Source organism: Prionailurus bengalensis, chromosome D4 (assembly GCF_016509475.1).
Source record: "Prionailurus bengalensis isolate Pbe53 chromosome D4, Fcat_Pben_1.1_paternal_pri, whole genome shotgun sequence".
NCBI lineage: Eukaryota > Metazoa > Chordata > Mammalia > Carnivora > Felidae > Prionailurus > Prionailurus bengalensis.
In genome coordinates, this window is record NC_057359.1 from 1,028,321 (window position 1) to 1,049,140 (window position 20,820).

General features: G+C 57.4%; 1 protein-coding gene across 1 annotated transcript in view; it reads left to right on the forward strand.

The window, feature by feature from the left end:
• The first annotated feature begins 3,214 nt into the window (after window positions 1–3,214).
• The window catches only part of WNK2 (WNK lysine deficient protein kinase 2), a 132,458-nt gene continuing 114,852 nt past the window's right edge, over window positions 3,215–20,820 (forward strand). Inside the window, 1 exon segment of the mRNA XM_043566746.1 lies at window positions 3,215–3,907. Coding sequence (XP_043422681.1) covers window positions 3,230–3,907 — 678 coding nt within the window. The 5' untranslated portion in view covers window positions 3,215–3,229.

Here is a 20,820-nt window from a genome sequence, read left to right on the forward strand (position 1 = left end):
CTGGTGCCCGGGACCCCTCCTGCCCTCCCTGGAAGTGAGCCTGCAGGCACCGCCCCCCAGAAGGCCTGGATCACCCCCATTGCCCCCACCTCCAGAGGAGCTGCGTGATGACACAGCCGTGTGGCCTGCTTGGGTCCCAGCCCGGGAAGCAAGCCTGCATGAGGTAGCCGTGTGCCTGCACATGCCCACCGGCCTGACCAGGCTGGGGCACCAAGGCAGCCTGCACCTGGGGGGACTTGGGGCTCCCTGACATAGGGTCTTGGGGAGCCAACGTGACAGTTGTGGAGGGGAGGGGCACTGGCTCCTGCTCTGTGGCCTTGAGCCAATCACTTATGTCAAAAAGTCTCTGTACTGGGCCTGAACATACTCATCTGTGACAAGGAGGCAATCACACCCCTTTGCCTGACAGCCGTGGAGACAATGGCTCTGGCAGCAAAGAGACACTGCCAGCCTTGGTCAGGCAGGCACTTTGCGCAGTATACTTCCACAGCCCTGCCTTGTGGGAGCCTCAGGACAACCACGACCCTGGCAAAGCCCTGGTCTCAAGGTCTGTCCAAAGATCCTTCAGGGTCCTCCTTCCTGATCCCAGGACCTGCTCCTCAGCCCAGCCCAAGGGTCCTTGCAAAAGAGGACTGTGACCTGTCTCTTAGCTGCTTAGCCATGGATTCCAATGGTCATGGGTCAGCAGAGGGAGTGAGCTCCCTATCACTGGAGGCATGTAAGCACGGCTGCCTGAAACCACCCCTAAGGTCTGAGAGAGCATTCAGGGACAGATTCTCCCGACTCACCCACGGCCTGGTCTGCCCCTGCGATGTGGGGGCACTGCTGTCATACCACTCACACCTGCCAGCTGGAGATGGGCAGAGCCTGCAGGTGATGCTGTGAATGTCCAGCCATCTCTTCCATCACCAGACAAGCACGATGCCCGCTTGCTGCCAGTATGGCCCAGGAGGCAGGGAGGAGGCTGGACTGCCTGGAGTCTGTCTAGAACACACTTAGCTCAAGCCCTTGTCAGTTTTCCCTTGAACAGGCCTGTTGTGTCCAGCATGGACAGGCTTGGGACTCTGGGTGCCCTCCAAGAAGACTCACCAACTGTCGGAGGAACCGGCAGTCTTTTGAGGTGGACACACCAGGATGGCCAGGCTGGCTCTGCAGAGGATACTGAGGCGTTGCTATGGCAGGACTCACTCAAGGTTGTGCAAATGGCAGGGCAGGGCTAGGGGTCTCCAGCCTCCAGACAGAAAGGTCCTCACCAGCCCCACCCCCACCCCCACCCCGTGGCCTAGCAGGCCCCCTCACCCCTCCCTGGGAAGTCCTGCTCAGATGCCTGCCTCGCAGGGTCTCAGGCAGGCTGAGCTGGTCTGGGCTCTGGGCTGGACACAAGGTAGGTGTGACGACTGGAAAGCGTATTCTGTGCCAAATGCCCAGCCTGGAGCCAGCACACTGTGGAACCATCCTCTGAGGGGAGAGGCCCTGATCTGTGGCATCTGCCTGTTTCCATGGTGCACATTCTCCCAGGACCACTGGGTGTCACTGAGCAGAGGTGGGAGGGATGTCCGCCCTCGTTTAACGGGTCTCCCTCCACTGGCTCCAGCACTTGGGACATCATGCTGCTCTGGGCAACAGTGGGTGGCACCTCCCCCCCGACTGTGATGTTTTGGTGTCCCATGAGTTACTTTGTGCCATGGCGTGGAGCCCATTGGGGACCCCTCGTATCTGAGTCTACGCGTGTGCCTGCCTCATGGCACCCCAGGCCAGGGGCAGCACAATAGTGGGAAGAGCTGTCGGCCCAAGCCCTCGCTCCCGCATCTCAGTCGCTGGGTCCCCAGGGCCTCGCACGGAGTACCTGCAGGGTAATCTGCCATAGGCCACCTCTCTGCAAGAGGGTTCAGGATGCCCCCTAGAGGGTCTTGTCTGTGGGAGTCCAGAAGAGGAAGAGGGAGGGAGAGATCAGGAAAGGCTCCCGGGGAGGGGGGGGGGGATGGCATTTGACGAGGGTGGGGGACAAAGAACACTGTGGGCGGAGGGGCTCCTGGAGGCCTCCGCAAGCCGCTGTCCAGTGGCATCGCAGTCCAGCCTCTGTCTGTGAGCTCTGGGATTTAGGCCAGATAACTTCTATCTCAGGGCCTCAGTTTGCTCAGCGGCAAGAGTGGGCATGGTGATCACAATGCTCCCCCTCCTGATGGATCCTGTTGAAATGAGAGGTGGAAAGGCCCTAGGCTGGGGTCTGGGCTGGCGGCCGGGCTCAGGTCGCTTCCTGAGGGTGGGGGGGGGGACCACCTTCTAGCCTGCCCATTCCGCCCTGGCACAGGACTGCGAGGTCCGGCGCGCCTGCCGGGACACGTGAGGAGGTGAGTCTGTGCCGTCTCTCGGGGACACGCGGACTCTCCGCAGCCAGCAGCCAGCGGGGCATTCCGGAGCCCGAGGGGGCCGGGAGCGCCGCGGCCGCCACCACAAGCCGGCCCGCAGGTGGCCGCGCGCGCACACGGCCAGGTGGGCGTGCCAGGCCCCGCCCTCCCCGCGCGCCGGCAGGGGGCGGGCAGCCGAGGCCCCGCCCTCTCCGCGCGCCGGGTCGGAGCCGGTGCCCGAGCGCAGCCGATCCGAGCCGGAGCAGCACGCGGGAGCGCGGTCCCGCAGCGGGCCGGCAGAGAGAGCAGCGCCGAGACCCAGCCCCGAGCGAGGACCCCGGCCTCCAGCACGACTCGGCCCCCCGGCCTCCGGCGAGGACCCCGGCCCCGGAGAGCGGCCTCGTCCGCCTCGCGCGCCCCGGCCGCCGGGCCGCGGGCATGGACGGCGCCCGCTCGCCCTGTGAGTGCCGAGCCCCCCGCCCGCCGCCTTTGTGTGCGCGCCGCGCCGCCGCAGCCCCCTCCCCGCGCGCCCCTCCTGCGCCCCGGGCCGCGTCCTTTGTGGAGCCGCCGCCCGGCCGGTGCCTCCCCGTCTCCCGCCTGTCCCCTCCGCAAGCCTAGCCCCGGCGCCCCCCCCCTCCCTCCCGCCCAGGGACGACCCGGAGCGCCCCTCCCCCGGCCTCCTCTGCAGCCCGCCCCGGGGGGCCTCCCCAGGGGCGGCCCGGCAGGAGCCCTACCCCCTCCCCTCCCCTCCCCAACGCGGGCCTCGGGGGCCGGTGGGCAGACCCCTCCCCCGGGGCAGCCCCGCAGGGCCCTCCCGCGGCGGGCGCGGGCAGGTGCGGCGGGCCGGCGCTCACGCGGGCCGGGTGTCCTTGCCCGCAGAGATGGACGGCGATGGCGGCCGCCGGGACGGCCCCCGCGCGCTGACGGAGGCCGGGCGCGGCGCGGGGCCCGCGGGCATGGCGGAGCCGGCGGCGGTGCCGAGGGCGCGGGCGGCGCGGCCCGGGCCCCAGCGCTTCCTGCGGCGCAGCGTGGTGGAGTCGGACCAGGAGGAGCCGCCGGGCCTGGAGGCGGCCGAGGCGCCGGGCGCGCAGCCCCCGCAGCCGCTGCAGCGCCGGGTGCTGCTGCTCTGCAAGACGCGCCGCCTCATCGCCGAGCGCGCCCGCGGCCGCCCCGCCGCCCCTGCGGCCCCCGCCGCCGCCGCCGTCGCGCCGCCCGGCAGCCCCGCCGACCCCGGCCCCGAGCCCGCGGGCGCGCAGGAGCCCGGCCCGGACCCCGCGCCCGCGCCCCCCGGAGAACCCCGCGAGGACGAGGCGGCGGCGGCGGCGGCGGCGGCGGGGCGGGAGGACGCGGCGGCGCCGGAGGCGAGGCCCGAGCCAGGGCGCGCCCGCCGGGGAGAGCCCGAGGAGGAGGAGGACGACGAGGACCTCAAGGCCGTGGCCACCTCCCTGGACGGCCGCTTCCTCAAGTTCGACATCGAACTGGGCCGAGGCTCATTCAAGACGGTCTACAAGGGGCTGGACACGGAGACCTGGGTGGAGGTGGCCTGGTGCGAGCTGCAGGTGAGGGCGCCGGCTGCAGGTGGGCGGTGGGCGAGTGCGTCCAAGCAGCCTTGATGGTGCGCGGGGTTGGTCTGGCCTAGGGGGCAGCCGCGTGTGTCCCCCTGTGTGTGCGCACCGTCTGTGGGGGTCAGGTTGCGTGCTGGAGGGGAGACCTCCCGGCGTGTGGCGGTGAAATGTGGCACAGTGTGGACCCGCGCTGGAGGGTGTGTCTGTCCGTCTGGCTCTTTCCTGATTCCCGATTCGGGGCTGGAAGCACCCAGGTGGCCTAAATGGTGGCGTCTTTGCAGCAGCTGCGTGTGGGAACTGCGGGGCCCTGTGTTGGAGCTGCCCCTAAGTGAGCACCTTCCGGAGTCTTTAAAGGGGTAGGCGTCCCAGCTGGGGATGCTTGGGGGCTGCCTGACTCGGCCTGCCCCGGGCTGGAAGTGGTCAGTGCCCTCCTGCAGCTCCCAGGGCCCACTGGCTCACAAAGTGAATGGGGGAGAGGTCTTAGAACCCAGTCACGCAAGGTGCGGGTAAGGCTTTTTTTTTTTTTTCTTTCTTCTGATGTAAAGGCTCTGGGCATGCATTTTTCATAACCTTGCCCTCACGTTGGCTGTGTCCGCCCGGCCCTAGAGATTATATAAACGGTAACCCGAGCTGCCCCGGGCCAGCCTTGGAAGCCAGAGCAGTGCCTGTCAGAGTGGGTGTTTACAGGCCCTCCCTCGTTGGGGGTGGGGGCAGCTGTCCCGCACTGGCCATCCTGTGCGAGAGCCGCTGCTTGGGTGTAAGCCGACCCTGGCACCCTGTAAAGTCAGAGGGCCTTCCATGCCTGACACAGGGCCACCCGCTACACTGCAGGCCGCCTGCTTTTTTGGCTCAGAAACCGGATGTGGTCGTTCTGTTCTCTGGGCCCCTGCATGAGTGGGAGCCCCACGAATTTTCGGGGTGTCGGCCTGTCCTTAGCCTTTCTCCCGAGACAAGGAGCTCCAGAGGCCACCCCTTCCTGCAGCAACTTGGTTTTGCAGTGGACATGTGGGGTCTTTCTGGCAGGGCTGCTGGCGCCCTGGGGAGTCCTTCAGGAGGGACTGAGCTCTCCTCCGTCGTGGCTGTAGGTTCTGGGCCCTGCTGAGGGGTGGCCTCGGTGGTCTGCGGTCTTGGGGCCCTGGTGTGCTGAGGATGACGGGGAGTGAGCTGGGTGTCACTGCTGCATAAGAGGCCCGGGGTTTTGGAAATCCGAAAGGGAGGACCGGAGAGGGGGCAGGGGAGCCTGGGGTTTAGAGCGAGGCCTTGCTTCTTGACTTCCCACCTTCTCCCTCTCGCCGGGTGACCCCGTGTGTCACCGTGGGCACCCGCTGGTGCTCTGCCACGGCTGGCCTGTGCAGGGTGCTGGGCGGGAGCGGAGGTAGGCCTCAGCAGTGATGAGGCACTGCGGGCGCACGTGACCCTCAGGAGCCTCTTACTCTGCATCTGGCTCCCTGAGCAGAGCACAGGCCTGGAGCCTGGCTGCTGTCCAGCCTGGACTCTGGGTGCTGGTGGGGAGGCTGGAGAGGGCTTCTCATCCGTCTGGTGGTGGTTCTTGAACAGGGGGGTACGGGGAGCCCCCGTTGGCCGACAGCTGTCCCAGTACTTCTCCCGGCAAGAGGGCAGCCTCTGGGGTCAGCTGCTTCTGCTGGGCAGGCCCGAGGGGGTTCTGCACCAGGTGACCTGGAGCAGCTGGACGGCCGTCGAGAACCTGCTGTTGTTTACCCCGTTTATTGTTGAGGACCCCCCAAGGTCACCATCGCCAACACAGACGTAGTTGGTGGGAGGGTGAGGGGGATTGTAGCATCACGGGAGGAAGCCACCAGCCCCGGTGAGCGCGTCCGTAGCAGAGGAGGTGAGCGTGGGGAACAGGGCGCACCAAGGGAGGGCAACAGGTGGCATGTTGGCTTTGTACCCGGGGAGGGGGTTTCCTAGTGCCTAACGGGGAGGTGTCCACCCTCTGCTGGTCCCTGGGATTGCCGGGTGTCAGGAGTGTCAGTGGAGGGTGGGTCACTGGGAGTGTTGCCTTCAGCATGGGGAGCTCCACAGGAGTCCTCCCACCCCCTGAGCCCCTTTCCTCAGCCCCCAGAAGTGCCTTGGCTGGCTGCTTTGGAATGCCCCCAAACCGCCTCTCTGAAGTCTGTTTCCCCCTCCTGCCTTCGGGAGGCTGGGGCCTCTGCTCCTGCTGGCCTTTGCCAGAACTGCCACTCTTCTCCCAGGGTGCCCCGCCTGAGGTGGGGGAGGCCACACGTAAGACCTAGTGAGTCTGGCTCGGAGGATGTGAGCTCCCCACGACGTCCAATTTCTTTCCATAAATTAGTGTTGAGAGAGCCTTGCAGTAATGCGTGTTTGTCTCACAGCAAAGGGCAATAAGAGATGTCACCTCCTGAATTCCCCAGGTGATCAGAGCTGACGCTGAGTTGTGGGGGAAGCCATTTTACAGAGTTACCTCCCTGTCTCTTTTCTTTTGAATGAACTTTCCTTCTGGCCCCAGAGCACGTTGAGACAGCAGCTGAGGAAGTGCACACTCACTCATGACGGCTGCTCTCTCTGGCTCATCGCGTCCGCAGGTCTGTGCCGTGGCCAGCTCTGCTCCTGCACAGACCCTGTCCCAGGCTTCCCAGTGTCGGGGGCAGGTCTCGACCACTGACGCTGTCCTGGGTGGCGCAGGACACCTTCTTACCTGCTGCCGCCTCTGAGCTGGTGTGTGTCCCTGAGCAGAGAAAATGCAGCCAGCCCAGATCTGGCTGGCATCTGGAAGTCTTGTTGGAGGCTGGAGGTGGCCATTCCTGAGTCACCTGTTCCTTTGGTGACTTTCTCAGAAGCTTGGAGAGAGCCTTTGCAACCCGCTCTGGGATGCCGCCCTGTCCTGTCTATGGCCCCTTGCCTTCTGGGGAGATGGGGTTCTCCCTGCAGAAGGCTTTGGGGAGCTGCTCTTGTGGGGCTGGGCACTGCCTCCTGCAGGGGGTCAGGGTCTCTACCTGGAACCATGTTTCCTATGCTGGTGTCTAGATGCACACCCAGTGTGGGGATCATCCTGCCTCATGGGGGTGCTGGGCCTTGACTCTCTGCTTGGAGCACTGGCAGGGCCTTTCCAGGGCTGGGGGAGTCCTAAAGATCTACTTCGGCAGCCGAGCCCCGCCAGCTGGGGACAGGTTCCTACATCCCGCGGGTACTGACATGAAGTTGTCCTGCTGTTCTGCATTGCCCAGACATGGCTGGACGCCCAAGGGGCAGGCCTGGGTTCCAGGCCGGGGACCACAAGACCAGATGACGTCTGACCGCCGGCTCCCCCTTCCTGTGGTCGTGGGGTTGCTGCGTGTTCCTGATTTGCCTGCTGTAGCCAGACGTCTGTGCGCTGCTCACCTGCCTGGGCCCTGGGTGGCTCGTTACGTGTGGGTGTGCGGGTGCCCTGGTGTCCTTGCTGTCCTCTGAGGATACTGGGGGCTGCCTGGCATCACTGCGGCCCAGAGGCCACTCCTGTGGCCCTGGTGCCCCACCTGTGCCAGGCACGGAGCTGCATACCTGGCCTGAGGTGCCCCACCGCCCCCCACAGACAGGCCAGGGATCCAGCTTGTGGTGCTGGCAGCTTCAGACCCATGGCCTTGTCTGCTTTCGGAGTGTCCACGAGCAGGGTGACATGGGGCAGGGGAGGGAAGTGGACACGTGGAGGGGATGGTGCTCGCTTGCTGGAATATGATGCGTAGGACTCAGTTTGGCTGGCGGTCACCCTGCGTTTTTATTTTTATCTCTGTGTCTTTATCGCTGAGTTTTGTCCGAGAGCTGAAATTTGAAATCAGTTGATGTCAAGGCAGAGCTTGCTTTTCCGAGTGGTGTTTCACGTGTGTTATGGCTCACGGTTCTGGTGAGGCCCAGGTAGATGGGTCTCCTCCCCTTCCTTCCTGTGCAAAAATGCGATGCGGTGTGGGCGAGGCCGGCGTGCGCAGTGGTGACAGGTAAGCATCCTGAGCTGAGGGTCGCTGTTGCGGGCACGCTGAGTGCCCGTGACTCGTTCCCGCTGCCCAGCGTGTGTCTGTCAGGGCGTCCTTGGAGGTCCTGGACCTGGGGCACGGGGCCGAGCCTGACAAGGGCCTGATTGCCAAGGAACTTGGGCCCCAGAACGAGGACCCTGTTCTCATTCGTGGAGGGCTTGTGGGCATCTCCCCCGCTACCAGTGTGCTTTCAGGTCTTGGCTGCGGGCTTACTCAGGTGTACAAGCTTTGCGGGCAGGCCGTTGGCCAGAATGTGACGGCAAGAAAAAAAATTGTAAAGTGGGTAGGGAGCTGTTCCGGAGGGTTCCAGATGCCAGGTCCTAGGTGAGGGGTGCAGCAGGGCAGGCTGCTGCGTTTCGTTGGCTCACTTGGCGTGGGTTTAGCGTGTGCCCTGGTTCCAGCCTGGGGGTACCGCAGTGAGCCGGACAGACCACATCAGGGTGTGAGAGTCAGGTCTTCACGGAGGAGGTGAGGGAGTGTGGGGAGAGGCCATCCTGCGGTCCTGGCTGGCCCTGTGCCTGCCACTCACCTTCCAGAACGGCTCAGACTCGCGGCCCTGTGCGTGGCCATAGGCCTCTCTTGGGGCCTGTGGCTTGGGCCAGCTGCAGGCTGAAGCTGGATGGTACCCAAGGTGATGATACGGAAGTCCAGATCACCTCTTGGAGGGAACAGCACTTGACCTGGTCTACGTTGGTTCGGGCGTCCGTGTGGCTGAGCGGCGAGGTGGAAACTGCCTGTGGCACTGGGCAGGGTGTTTGGGAGCCTCACAGCCGGGCTGGACACCCTGCCCAGTGCACACAGACGCCCCAGAGCAGGGGCCCTGTTGCGTTTGGACCCTGGGCACACAAGTTTCCCAGTGGGGAGGCCTTGGGGACGACACCTGCCTTTGTGAGCCTTGGTTTACCTATCTGTGTAGTGGGCATGGTGCTAGCCGACCTCATGGGGTCTTGGGGACTATTGAGAAGTGTTTGGCCTCTAGCACATAGCAGGCACCCAGCGTGAAGCTCCCCCTGCAAAAAAAAAAAAAAAAACAAACAAAAAAACCCCAAAACCATTGTGAAGAGAGGGCTGGCAGGGGAGGAGCCTGGAGGCCTGCCTGTGGCCAGGGGCTGGCGTCCCTGGGTGGTGCAGGGCCTCCCAGGTGCGGGCCGGCAGGGGCCTGTGCTCCGTTTTAATTCCTGGCTGCCTCGGAGGCAGATAAGGAAGAGGTGTGAACACGGCAGCTGGAGTGCCTAAGAAGCAGGTTAGGATCTCCCTGTGGCCACAGAGGATGTAGGGGCTGTTTGGGTGGAGAGGCCCAGGAGGGTGGCTCAGGACGGGGAGGGCGGCCCGTCGGAGGTCAGCATCCTGACGGTTGGCTGCGGGTGTGCTCGCTTCGGATAGTTTTCAAATCCAGTCCTGTTCCCTGGAGGCTGGGATTCTAAGATTTCCCAGAATACTCGCTCACTAGCTCTAATTTATGTTGGCTTTCCTTAAACACGTGTCACATTTTTTGGGAAAAGGATAAAAGAAAGGGTCAAGACAGTGCGATGTTGGCAAAAGAACAGCTAGTTCAGTGGAACAGGACCGCGAGCCCAGAAACAGACCCAGATGAATGCAGGTAACTGACCTTTGACAAGGGAGCAGAGACAACCCTGGGGAGCAGAGACCCGCCTCTTCAACAGCTGGTGTTGGGACAGTCGGATGTCCACATGCGAAGAAGTGAATGTGCATAGACCTTACTCCACAAAATTAGTTCAGAATGGCTGGGAGACCTAAATGCACCCTATAAAACTATAAAACTCCTGGAAGATGACAGAGAGTCTGGACGAGCACAGGCTTGGCAAGGACTTATCTTGCTTCATTTTATTTTCATTCCGGTGCAGGTAACATACAGTGTAATAACATTAGTTTCAAGTGTGTGCTGTGGCAATTCAACATCTCGTACATCACCCAGTGCCCATCGCACGTGCCCTCCTTAATCCCCAAAAAACTTCTTCCCCCGTGCCCACCCCCCTGCCTCCCCTCGGGTGGCCACCAGTTTGTTCTCTGTAGTTAAGACTCTGTTTCTTTTTTTTTTTTTTTTTAATTTTTTTTTTTCAACGTTTATTTATTTTTGGGACAGAGAGAGACAGAGCATGAACGGGGGAGGGGCAGAGAGAGAGGGAGACACAGAATCGGAAACAGGCTCCAGGCTCTGAGCCATCGGCCCAGAGCCCGACGCGGGGCTCGAACTCACGGACCGTGAGATCGTGACCTGGCTGAAGTCGGACGCTTAACTGACTGCGCCACCCAGGCGCCCCAAGACTCTGTTTCTTGGTTTGTCTCGCTTTTTTCCCCCTTTGCTTGTTTGTTTTGTTTCTTAAATTCCACACATGTGTGAAATCATACGGTATTTGTCTTTCTTGGACTGACTTATTTTGCATAGCATAATACTCTCTAGCTCCATCTGTACCATTGCAAATGGCAACATTTCATCCTGTTTATGGCTGAGTAATAGTCCATTGTGTATAAACCCTTCTTCCTTATTCATTGCTCGATTGGCACTTGGGTTCCTTCCATGTCTTGGCTACTGTAAATGTGTTGCTGTAAATGTAGGGTGCGTGTATCCCTTTGAATTAGTGTTCTGGTATTTTTGAATAAGTACCTACAAATGTAGTTGCTAGGTCATGAGGTAGTTCAATTTTAACTTTTTGAGGAACCTCCACGTTGTTTTCCAGAGTGGCTGCACCAGTTTGCATTCCACCGCCAGTGCAGGAGGGTTCTCTTTTCTCCACATCCTTTCCAACACCTTTTTGTTTCCTGGGTTTTTGATTTTAGCCATTCTGACAGGTGTGAGGCAATAGCTTATTGTGGTTTTCACTTGTGTTTCCCTGATGATGAGCGATGTTGAGATGATTTCATGTGTCTCTTAGCCATCTGGATGTCTTCTTTGGAGAAATAGCTGTTCCTGTTTTCTGCCCATTTGTAATTGGGTTGTTTGTTTTTTGGGTGTTGAGTTGTCTAACTTCTTCACATATTTTGGATACTAACCCTTGATCCGATATGTCATTTGTAAATATCTTCTCCCATTCAGTAGATTGCCTTTTAGATTTGTTGGTTTTCTTTGCTCTGCAGAAGCTTTTTGTTTTAATTTAAAAAATTTTAGTGTTTATTTTGAGAGAGACAGAGAGGCATAGAAGAGAGAGAATCCCAAGCAGGCTCCATGCTGCCAGCACAGAGCCGAATGTGGGACTCAGACTCACAAAACCTTGAGATCATGACCTGAGCCGAGATCAAGACTGGGACACTTAACTGACTGAGCCACCCAGGTGTCCCAGAAGCCTTTTATTTTGATGTAGTCCCAATAGTTTATCTTTGCTTTTTTCCCCTTCTCTCCAGAGACATGTCTAGGAAAAGGTTGCTATGGCTGATGTCAGAGAACTTACTGCCTGTGCTCTCTTCTAGGATTTTTGTGTTTCCAGGTCTTACCTGTAGGTTTTCAATCCATTTTGAGTTTGTTTTTGTGTGTGGTGTAAGAAAGGATACAGTTTCATTCTTTTGTGTATAGCTGTCCACTTTTCCCAACACCATTTTTTGAAGAAACTGTCCTTTTCCCATTGTATGTTCTTGTGTCCTTTATTGAAAGTTAGTTGACCACATAATTGTAGGCTTATTTCTGGGTTTTCTGTTCCGTTCCACTGATCTACGTCTCTGTTTTTTGTGCCAGTACCATACTGTTTTGATCACTATGGTTTTGTAATATTTGGAATTGTGATACTTTGCTTTTCTTTTTCAAAATTGCTTTGGCTCTTTAGGGCCTTTTGTGGTTCCATACAAATTTTAGGATTGTTTCTTTAGCTCTGAAAAAAATGCTGGTGGTTTTTTGGTAGAGATTGAATTAAATGTGTAGATGGCTTTGGGTAATACAGACATTTTAACAATATTTGTTCTTCCAGTCCATAAGCACGGTATGTCTTTCCATTCCTTTTTTGTTCTTTAAGTTTATTATTTATTTTGAGAGAGAGCGTGTGTGAGAGAGTGGGTGCACGTGAGTGGGCGTGGGGCAGAGAGGGAGAGAGAGAATCCCAAGCAGGTCCACGTTCAGTGCCGAGCCTGACACTGGGCTTGATCCTATGACCATGAGCTGAAGTTAAGCATCAGACGCTCAACCACCTGAGCCACATGGACATCCTGTCTTTCCAGGTCTTTTTTTTTTTTTTTTATGTTTTTATTTATTTTTGAGACAGAGAGAAAACATGAGCTTGGGTGGGGCAGAGAGAGAGAGAACAGGAACTGAAGCAAGCTCAGTGCTGACAGCAGAGAGCCTGATGCAGGGCTTGAACTCATGAGCCGTGAGATCATGTCTTGAGCCGAAGTCGGACGCTTGATCAACAGAGCGACCTGGGCGTCCTATTTTTCGAGTTCTTTGTGATGTCTTCGGTTTCCTTCATCAGTGTTCTATAGTTTTCAGAGGACAGGTCTTTCACCTCCTTGGTTAGGTTTATTCCTAGGCATCTTATTATTTTTGGTGCAATTGTAAATGGGATTGTTTTCTTAATTTCTCTCTTGCTACTTAGTGTATAGAAATGTATCCAATTTCTGTGTATTAATTTTGTATCCTGTGACTTTACTGAATTCGTTTATCAGTTCTAGTAGTTTTTTGGTGGAGTCTTTAGGAATTCTGTTTATAGTATCATGCCACCTGCAAATAGTGAAAGTTTTATTTCTTTCTTACCAGTTTGGATGCGTTTTATTTCTTTTTCTTGCCTGATTGCTGAGGCTAGGACTCCCTGTGTTGAATAAAAGTGGTGAGAGTGGACATCCGTGTCTTGTTCCTGGCCTTAGAGGGAAGCGCTCCCTGTTTTAAACCATTGAATATGTTAGCTGTGGGGTTTTGAAAGATATGTACATATACATATACACACACCTGTATATGCATATAAGTATATATATATGTATATATACGTACCCACACACACATGTATATATGTAGTTAAGGCATGTTCCTTTTTTTTTTTTAATTTTTTTTTTCAACGTTTATTTATTTTTGGGACAGAGAGAGACAGAGCATGAACGGGGGAGGGGCAGAGAGAGAGGGAGACACAGAATCGGAAACAGGCTCCAGGCTCCGAGCCATCAGCCCAGAGCCCGACGCGGGGCTCGAACTCCCGGACCACGAGATCGTGACCTGGCTGAAGTCGGACGCTTAACTGACTGCGCCACCCAGGCGCCCCAAGGCATGTTCCTTTTTTAAAAAAAACTTTTTAAAATGTTTATTTAGTTTTGAGAGAAAGAGAGCATGAGCAGGGGAAGGGCAGAGAGAGGGAGACATAGAATCTGAAGTAGGTTCTGGGCTCTGAGCTATCAGCACAGATGTGGAGCTGGAACCCACGAACCGTGAGATTATGACCTGATGCTCAGTCAGATGCTCAACCTACTGAGCCACCCAGGTGCCCTGAGGTACGTTCCTTCTAAACCTACTTTGTTGAGGGTTTTATTTTAAATGTGTATTTATCTTTGAAAGAGAGAGCATGAGCATGGGATGTGCAGAGAGGGGGGGGACAGAGGACCTGAAGCAGGCTCTGTGCTGACAGCAGTGAGCCTGACAGGGGGTTCGAACCCATGAACTGTGAGCTCATGACCTGAGCCCAAGTGGGACACTCAGCCACCTGAGCCACCCAGGCGCCCCTTGTTGGGAGTTTTTGTCAAGAATGGATGCTGTACTTTGTCAGGTGCTTTTTCTACTTCTGTCGAGACGATCATATGGTTCGTACCTTTTCTCTTATTGATGTGATGTATCACGTTCATTGTTTTGCAAACACCGAACCACTCTTGCAAACCAGGAATAAATTCCACTTGATCATGGTGCATGATTTTTAAAAATGTATTGTTGCATTTGGTTTGCTAGTATTTTGTGGTGGATTTTTGCATCTGTGTCCATCAGGGATATTGGCCTGTAGTTCTCTTGTTTTGTTGTGTCTTTTTTTTTTCTTACATTTTATTTTTTTTTATTTTTCAGAGAGAGAGAGAGGGAGACAGAGCACAAGTGGGGGGGGTGGGGTGGGGAGAGAGAGAGAGACAGACAGACAGAATCCGAAGCAGGCTCCAGGCTCTGAGCTGTCAGCACAGAGCCCGACGTGGGGCTCAAACTCACAACCCATGAGATCATGACCCTGAGCTGAAGCCGGATGTTTGACTGAGCCACCCAGGCGCCCCTTTTGTTGTGTCTTTATCTGGTTTTGGTATCAAGGTGATAACTCTTGGCAGTGACATTTTAAATACAAACCAAGGGCACAATCTATGAAAAAAAAATCTTAACGTACCAAGAATGCCTAAAACGCAACAATTAGAGAACAAACAACCTGACTAAAACGGGCCACAGACACCTCCCCATAGAAGACGCACACACCGCGAAGAAGCATGCTCCGCATCACTCGTCACCAGGAAAATGCAAATTGAAACTAGATTCCACTGCACATGTAGGAGGGCCGAAATCCAGAGCACTGAACAACATGTGCTGGCGAGGGCGCACAGCTGCGGGAGCGCCCGGTCACAGCTGCAGGGAACGCAGAGCGGGGAAGCCTGGGAAGGCTGCTGCTTACAAACCTGAACACGCTCTTCCCATTCGATCCGCCGAGCGAACCCGAGGTGTTGACCTGAACAAGCTAAAAGCTGATATCTGCACAAAACCTGCACGCCATGTCTGCAGCAGCTTTGCCAAAAACTTGGAAGCATCCAAGATGTCCTTCAGCGGGGGATGGACAGATACCCCGTGTCCCTCCAGACAAGGGGATATTACTCAGCGCTGGAAAGAAATGAGTTATTAAGTCATGAAAAGGCAGAAACGAATCTTAAATGCGTATCACTAAGTGAAAGAAGCCAGTTCGAGAAGGCTCCATACTGTGTGATTCCAACTGTGAGTTCCGGAAAAAGGCACAGTTGTGGAGCCAGTAAAGAGTTGGTGGTTCCTGGGGGTTGGGTGGGGGGTGAATGGGGGCAGCACAGGGCAATTGGAGGCAGTGTAATTACTCTGTGTGATCCTGTGATGAGTGTCCTAATACATTTGTCCAAACCACAGAACGTAACCCGCCAGGAATGAACCCTGACACGTGAACTATAGACTCCAGTTAATAATGTATCCATCCTGCCCCGTCAGTTACCATCAAGTGCCCCGTGCAGCTAATAAGACGAGGCTGAGTGGGGGTCTTAAGGGAGTAGGTGAGAATTCTGTACTTTCTGCTAAATCTTTCCGTAAACCTAGAACCTCTCTAAGAAATAGTCTGTCAGTTTAAGAAAGCCACGGTTACAGCCACGTTAAAGAAGCTTGCAGATATGGAACACCCCGCTCCGAATTCCGGTGATGTGCCTGTTCCCCTTGGGCTCTGGTTCCCACACATACGTGCACTCTTCAACTGCAGTGGCATTCACAGGGGTGTCCCAGGTTTTAAAATCTTTTTGTTTCTAAAGGGTCTTTTAGGAGCACCTGGGTGGCTCAGTTGGTTGAGTGTCTGCCTCTTGATTTCGGCTGAGGTCATGATCCCAGGGTCATGGGATTGAGCCCCCATCGGGAGTTATCAGCACAGAACCTGCTTGGGATTCTCTCTCTCCCCCCACCCTTGCCCCCCCCCCAATAGATAAATATATAAATAATCCTTTAATGCTGTCTTTTCAAGGAGAGGCTATGTTTCAGGGTTCGTTACTGTTTTTGTTTGCTGTTCTAGAAAGTTCTCAGCCATGCTGGCCGTGTGGGGGAAGCTGGGCTGGACCGAGTGTTCTAGGCCCCAGAGAGGTGGCTCTGGGTTATGGGCTCCCTGAGTGTCTGTCCCGGGGTGTTGGTGCTGGGAGGGCCCAGACATGTGGTCCCTGTCATGCCTGCCTCCCCGTGAGCTGGGCATATTTCCCACAGAGTTTGGGAGGGAGATCTCTCCACAGTGGCTCCAGAAATGAAGATGTCATGGTATGAGCCCCGCCCAGACCCTTGGGCAGAGGAGCTGCTGGGGCTGGGTGGGGTACTGGGCGAGGCTTGGTACTTCTGGGCCCCAGTGTTCTCCAGAAGGCTGCCTTGGCTGGGGTTGTCCTCTGCAGAGAGATCTGAGCGTGGCTGTCAGCTGGCCGCATGCAGAGAGTGGGCGGGAAGGACTTTCTTGGACTCCTAGACCACCTGTGAGCTCATTGGGTCTTTGGAACCACCTAAAGAGATTTGGGGACTCTGCTTTTACAGACGAGGAGGCTTGGGGTGGGGAGGGGGTCGCTCACACAGTGAGGCAGTGCCTGGTGGCATGGCCTAGGTTTCTTCCCTGATGGGGAGTGCTGGGTCAGGCAGGCTTTGCTGTTGCAGTACTTCTCAGGGCCTTTAAAATGCCCATGGTGTCGTGAAGCTCTCAAGGGGGTGTAGGAGGCCTTTTCTTTTCTTTTCTTTTCTTTTCTTTTCTTTTCTTTTCTTTTCTTTCCCTTTTCCTTTTCCTTTTCCTTTTCCTTTTCGTTTTTCTTTTCCTTTCCCCTCCCCTCCCCTCCCCTCCCCTCCCCTCCCCTCCCCTTTCCTCTCCTTTCCTTTTTCCTCTTCCTTCTCCTCCTCCTCCTCTCCTCCCCTCCCCTCCCCTCCCTTCTCTTCTCTTCTTTTCTTTTCTTTTCTTTTCTTTTCTTTCCCTTTTCCTTTTCCTTTTCCTTTTCTTTTCTTTCCCTTTTCCTTTTCCTTTTCCTTTTCGTTTTTCTTTTCCTTTCCCCTCCCCTCCCCTCCCCTCCCCTCCCCTCCCCTCCCCTCCCCTCCCCTCCCCTCCCCTCCCTTCTCTTCTCTTCTCTTCTCTTCTCTTCTCTTCTCTTCTCTTCTCTTCTCTTCTTTTCTTTTCTTTTCTTTTCTTTTCTTTTCTTTTCTTTTCTTTTCTTTTCTTTTCTTTTCTTTTCTTTTCCTTCCCCACTGCTTCATGGGAGCAGGACAGGCTCTGGGGAGCGGCGTGGCAGCCAAATACTGGTTGAGATGTGTGTGGATGTCCACTTAGAACGCCTTGGCCCCGTGGCAAACACCATGGGGGCTTCCGCCTGATTCATCGGTGGTGCCGTTGGCAGTGCTGAGAGCTAGGCATGGAACATGGCCCTTGAGATCCCCACCTGTCTCTGGCTGGATGCTGTGGGGAGGAACCCATGCTCCCCGGTGTCTACTCTTCCCCCCCGGTGTCTACTCTCCTGGCTGTTGCTCACGAGCGGATGAGCTTGGAGAATTCTCAGCTGTGAACCGAGTGTGGCTGAGCAATGCAGACTTCTCATCATTCCCAGAATCTGAGACGTAGGCCAGGCAAGGGCCCTCGTGGCATAGCAGTGTCGGCAGGGACAGTGGCGCTTTCCCGTTTTCTGCTCTCCTCAGCCATGTTGGACTTGTCCGCAGGCTCATTGCCTCATGGTGCAAAAAGGGTGCCATAGCTTCAGGCGGCACAGCCATGTGTGAGAGCAGGAAGCAAGCGGGTAGGTGGGAGTTCGTATTGTAATCCACGAAGGAAACCGTTTACCAGTAAAAGACCTTGGTCCCCCAGGTCAGAGTGGAAGGGCACGGCTGGCCGGAAGGGCATCTCGGGAAATGCGTGGGAGTCTGGGAAAGACCAGACCTGCTGGTGTGGATGGATTTTGGTGTGTTCCTGGGGCTGGGGCGGTGGGTTTTGTTGGGGGGGTGGTCAGGCTGTGAGGGGCGCCTGCCTGTGTCTGCCGTGGTTACCTGGTGTCTGCCAGGCCCTGCTGGGGCCTGCGTGCGGTGGGGCCCTCCGCCCAGGCCTGTCTCACCGGCACCACGCCCGCCGCGCCCTCTGCTGTGGGCACCTGGGGGGCTGCCTGCTCCTCCTGCCGCGGGACTGCGTCCTCACCTGCCAGCGGCAGCCCCGCACTGCTCTCTCCCCTCATGAGAGCCGCCTCCTCTCTGCCAGCGACCCAGCGTTCACTTTCCCGCAGACGTTTTCTCTGGAAAAACTTGGGAGAGTTGGGCTGCCAGGTGTTCACGTCTCGCTGCATGTGCCGTATCGCTGGAGTTCTGCCCACGATTCACCTGGCCTGTGGCCACCGTGCCCTGAGTGCCGCTCGTGTGCCCACAGGACCACGGCTCTGTGTCACGCTCCCACCTGACTTGCATGCCATTAGCCACGTGTCTCACGTGGGCTGTGCTTCCCAGCAGTGCTGACGGTTTTCCCGTTTGGATCCGGTCGGGAGTCGTGAGCTGCCTGTGCTTGTGTCAGTTTTCATCCAGGACGAACCTTCCGCTCTGTCTTTTTTTTTTTTTTTAAGTGTATTTATTTATTTTGGAAGAGAACGGGTGTGCAGGTGCAAGCCGGGAGGGGCAGAGAGACAGAGACCGAGAATCCCAGGTAGACTCTGCACTGTCGGTGCAGAGCCCGGACCCGGGGCTCGATCCCATGAACTGTGACATCATGACCTGGGCCGAAAGCGGGAGTCAGAAGCTTGACCGACTGAGCCCCTTGGGCACCCCTTTTATCATTGTTTTTGAATCTCCGGAGGCACTGCCTTTTTGTCCCACAGACGCTGGGCTGCGGGCCTCCAGGCTTCCGCACGGCCTCAGGCTGCGTCTCTGGGACTCGCCGTGGTGGTGATGCTGGTGCTGGTCACAGATGCAGGTCAGGCTGGCGCCCGCGGGCACACATGCTGGGGCCTGTTGGTCGTGGCGGGTCCGTGTCACGAGATGGAGAGGGGACTCTGCAGAGCGGCTACTCTGCGGCCCCCACGGTGTCTGACCTGTGGCCTCAGAGTCGAGGGACACTGCAGCTGGAGCCTTCCAGGCTTTTGGAAAGACAAATCTGATCACGTTAGTCCTCTTCCCAGTGGGCAGTTGGGGCAGAGCCGGGGCCTGAAATAGGCCGCTGGGGCTGCCTCTGGGGAGCTGGGGTGTGGGTGTGGTAGTCCTGGGGCTCAGGGCTGCAGGCCTCCTGCCATCCCCGAGCGGCCGGCCCCCTGTTTGAGGTGACTTGCTGTCTCCTGAGCTCCTGAGCCCCTGGGGGGTCCCCAGCTGCATGAATTTCCCCTGCAGGAGAAAGAGGCCCTGCGGGGGTCGGGGTGGGGGCTGCCTGGTGGTCCTGTTCGCTCCACCCCCTCTGTGGGCCAGCCCTGGGCCCCTGCAATGGGCAGGGGCTGTAGGACAGATAGGGAGGCCACTGCTGGGGTACTTCGAGCACGTGAGATCCTAGGAAGGTCATGATGTGAGTGATGCTGAAACCTGCCCCAGGCCCCTTCCTGTGACACAGTGGTGTTCACCTGGGCACCTGCCCTTCTTCCTCTTTTTCATGTTCTTTGGTATTTTTGCAAAGTCATGACTGGAGCGTCTGACTAGCGTGTGCAGTGATGGTGAATCACTCACCACGGACAGCCTGCGTCCCCTACCTGCCCCAGCTTTGCGAGAACCCGCCTCAGGGGCGAGGGGGCCACCAGCCTCCCCGTCCCCGGGGGGCGAGCTCAGGGTGGGCTTAGCCCCGGCCCTGCCCGTGGCTGGGTGCAGGCGGTGGGGTGGGGGGGTGTTGGGGGGAGTGGCTGATAAATCCGGGTGCCTTCTCTTGTGCCCCGTGGGTGAAGCTCCTCAGCCTGGCTGTTGTTGGGGCCCCCATGCTGTGCCTTCAAGCTGGGAAGTCACCTTGCTAGGCTGGCCACCAGCAGTCCCCTGACATCTGCCTGGACAGGTTCCCAGGGTTTCTTCTCCTTCGAGTGTTGAGCGAGAGAGAGTATTTGGTTGTCTCGGAGGAAGCATTGCACAGTCTAGGGGGAGAGGGGGTGGGGCAGGGGCTGGGCAGGGCTGCCAGCACTGGGGGGCTTTGGGGGCCCCGTTTGCTTGGGTTTAGGGAAACGCTGCCCTCCTGCGCCTTGCGATACCAGTGACCCACCTGCGGGGACCACAGAGTCATCGTTTGTCTGCAGCCTGAGGGGCCCCAGGTCATTGGGCCGTCCTGTGCTCCTAGAGGGGAGCAGGTTCCCCAGGCCTGGCTCTGGACGGCCGCAGGCAGAGCAGGGCTTGGTCCTAGGGGACCTGATGGAATGGTCCTGAGGGCTGCATGGTTTTGGGTGCTGGGGACACAGACCACACCCCACCTTGCCCTGACACGTGTGTGAGCCACACTAGCGTGTGTTCCTCTAGCACGCCATGGGGCTGCCTTGTCACATGGACTGTTGGGGTGCTTGAGGGACAGAAGCTGCCAGGGGTGGTGGCCGTCTGCCCTTTGGCAGGCTTCTCGACGTTTCCTTGGGAGCATCCCAGCCAGAGTGTTCTCTTCCTGTGACAGCCACCGCTGAACTGGACGTTTGAGGTTCTAGGCGAGGTCTTGTGGCACAGGCGTGGGGGCGCCGTGCAGCCCTGACCCTAGAGCGGCCACGCGGGAAGGGGGAGGGAGGCCAGGAGGGCTGGTGTGACCATGGGGGGACGGAGAACACCGGGGTTTGTCTGTTACTGTAGGCGTGTTCCTGTGAGTGATTTGGGGTTGGGAGGGGTAGGGCGGAGACCCTGGCAGGGGGTGCTGGGGGGCCATCCTGGGTACCTGTGGATGGGATTCCTGGCCTTTGGGCACCAGTGGACCACTTGCCCTACCTACACCATGTGCTGGTGTGGGTGCAGTCCCTGGGGGCTTGTCTGCTCCCTCCTGTCCTCCTGGCTGCCTGCGGCAGGTCGGTGAATGCCTGCTGGATGGCGTGCCCAGGGCGCCTGCAGGGAGGCTCCCCGGGGCTGGAGAGGGAGGGGGGGTCTGTGCATTTTGTGGAAGGAAAGTTAAGCGAAAGTGGGAGGTGCCCCCCTCCAGGGATGGGGTGGACCAGTTGAGGGACATCAGCTAGAAATGAGATGAAGCAAAAGCAGGTGAAAATAGTGAATGGTTTTGTTTTGTTTTTTGTTTTTTCTTTCTTAATTTTTTTAACATTTACTTATTTTTGAGAGAGAGAGAGAGAGCATGTGTGTGTGAGCAGGGGAGGGGCAGAGAGAGAGGGAGACAG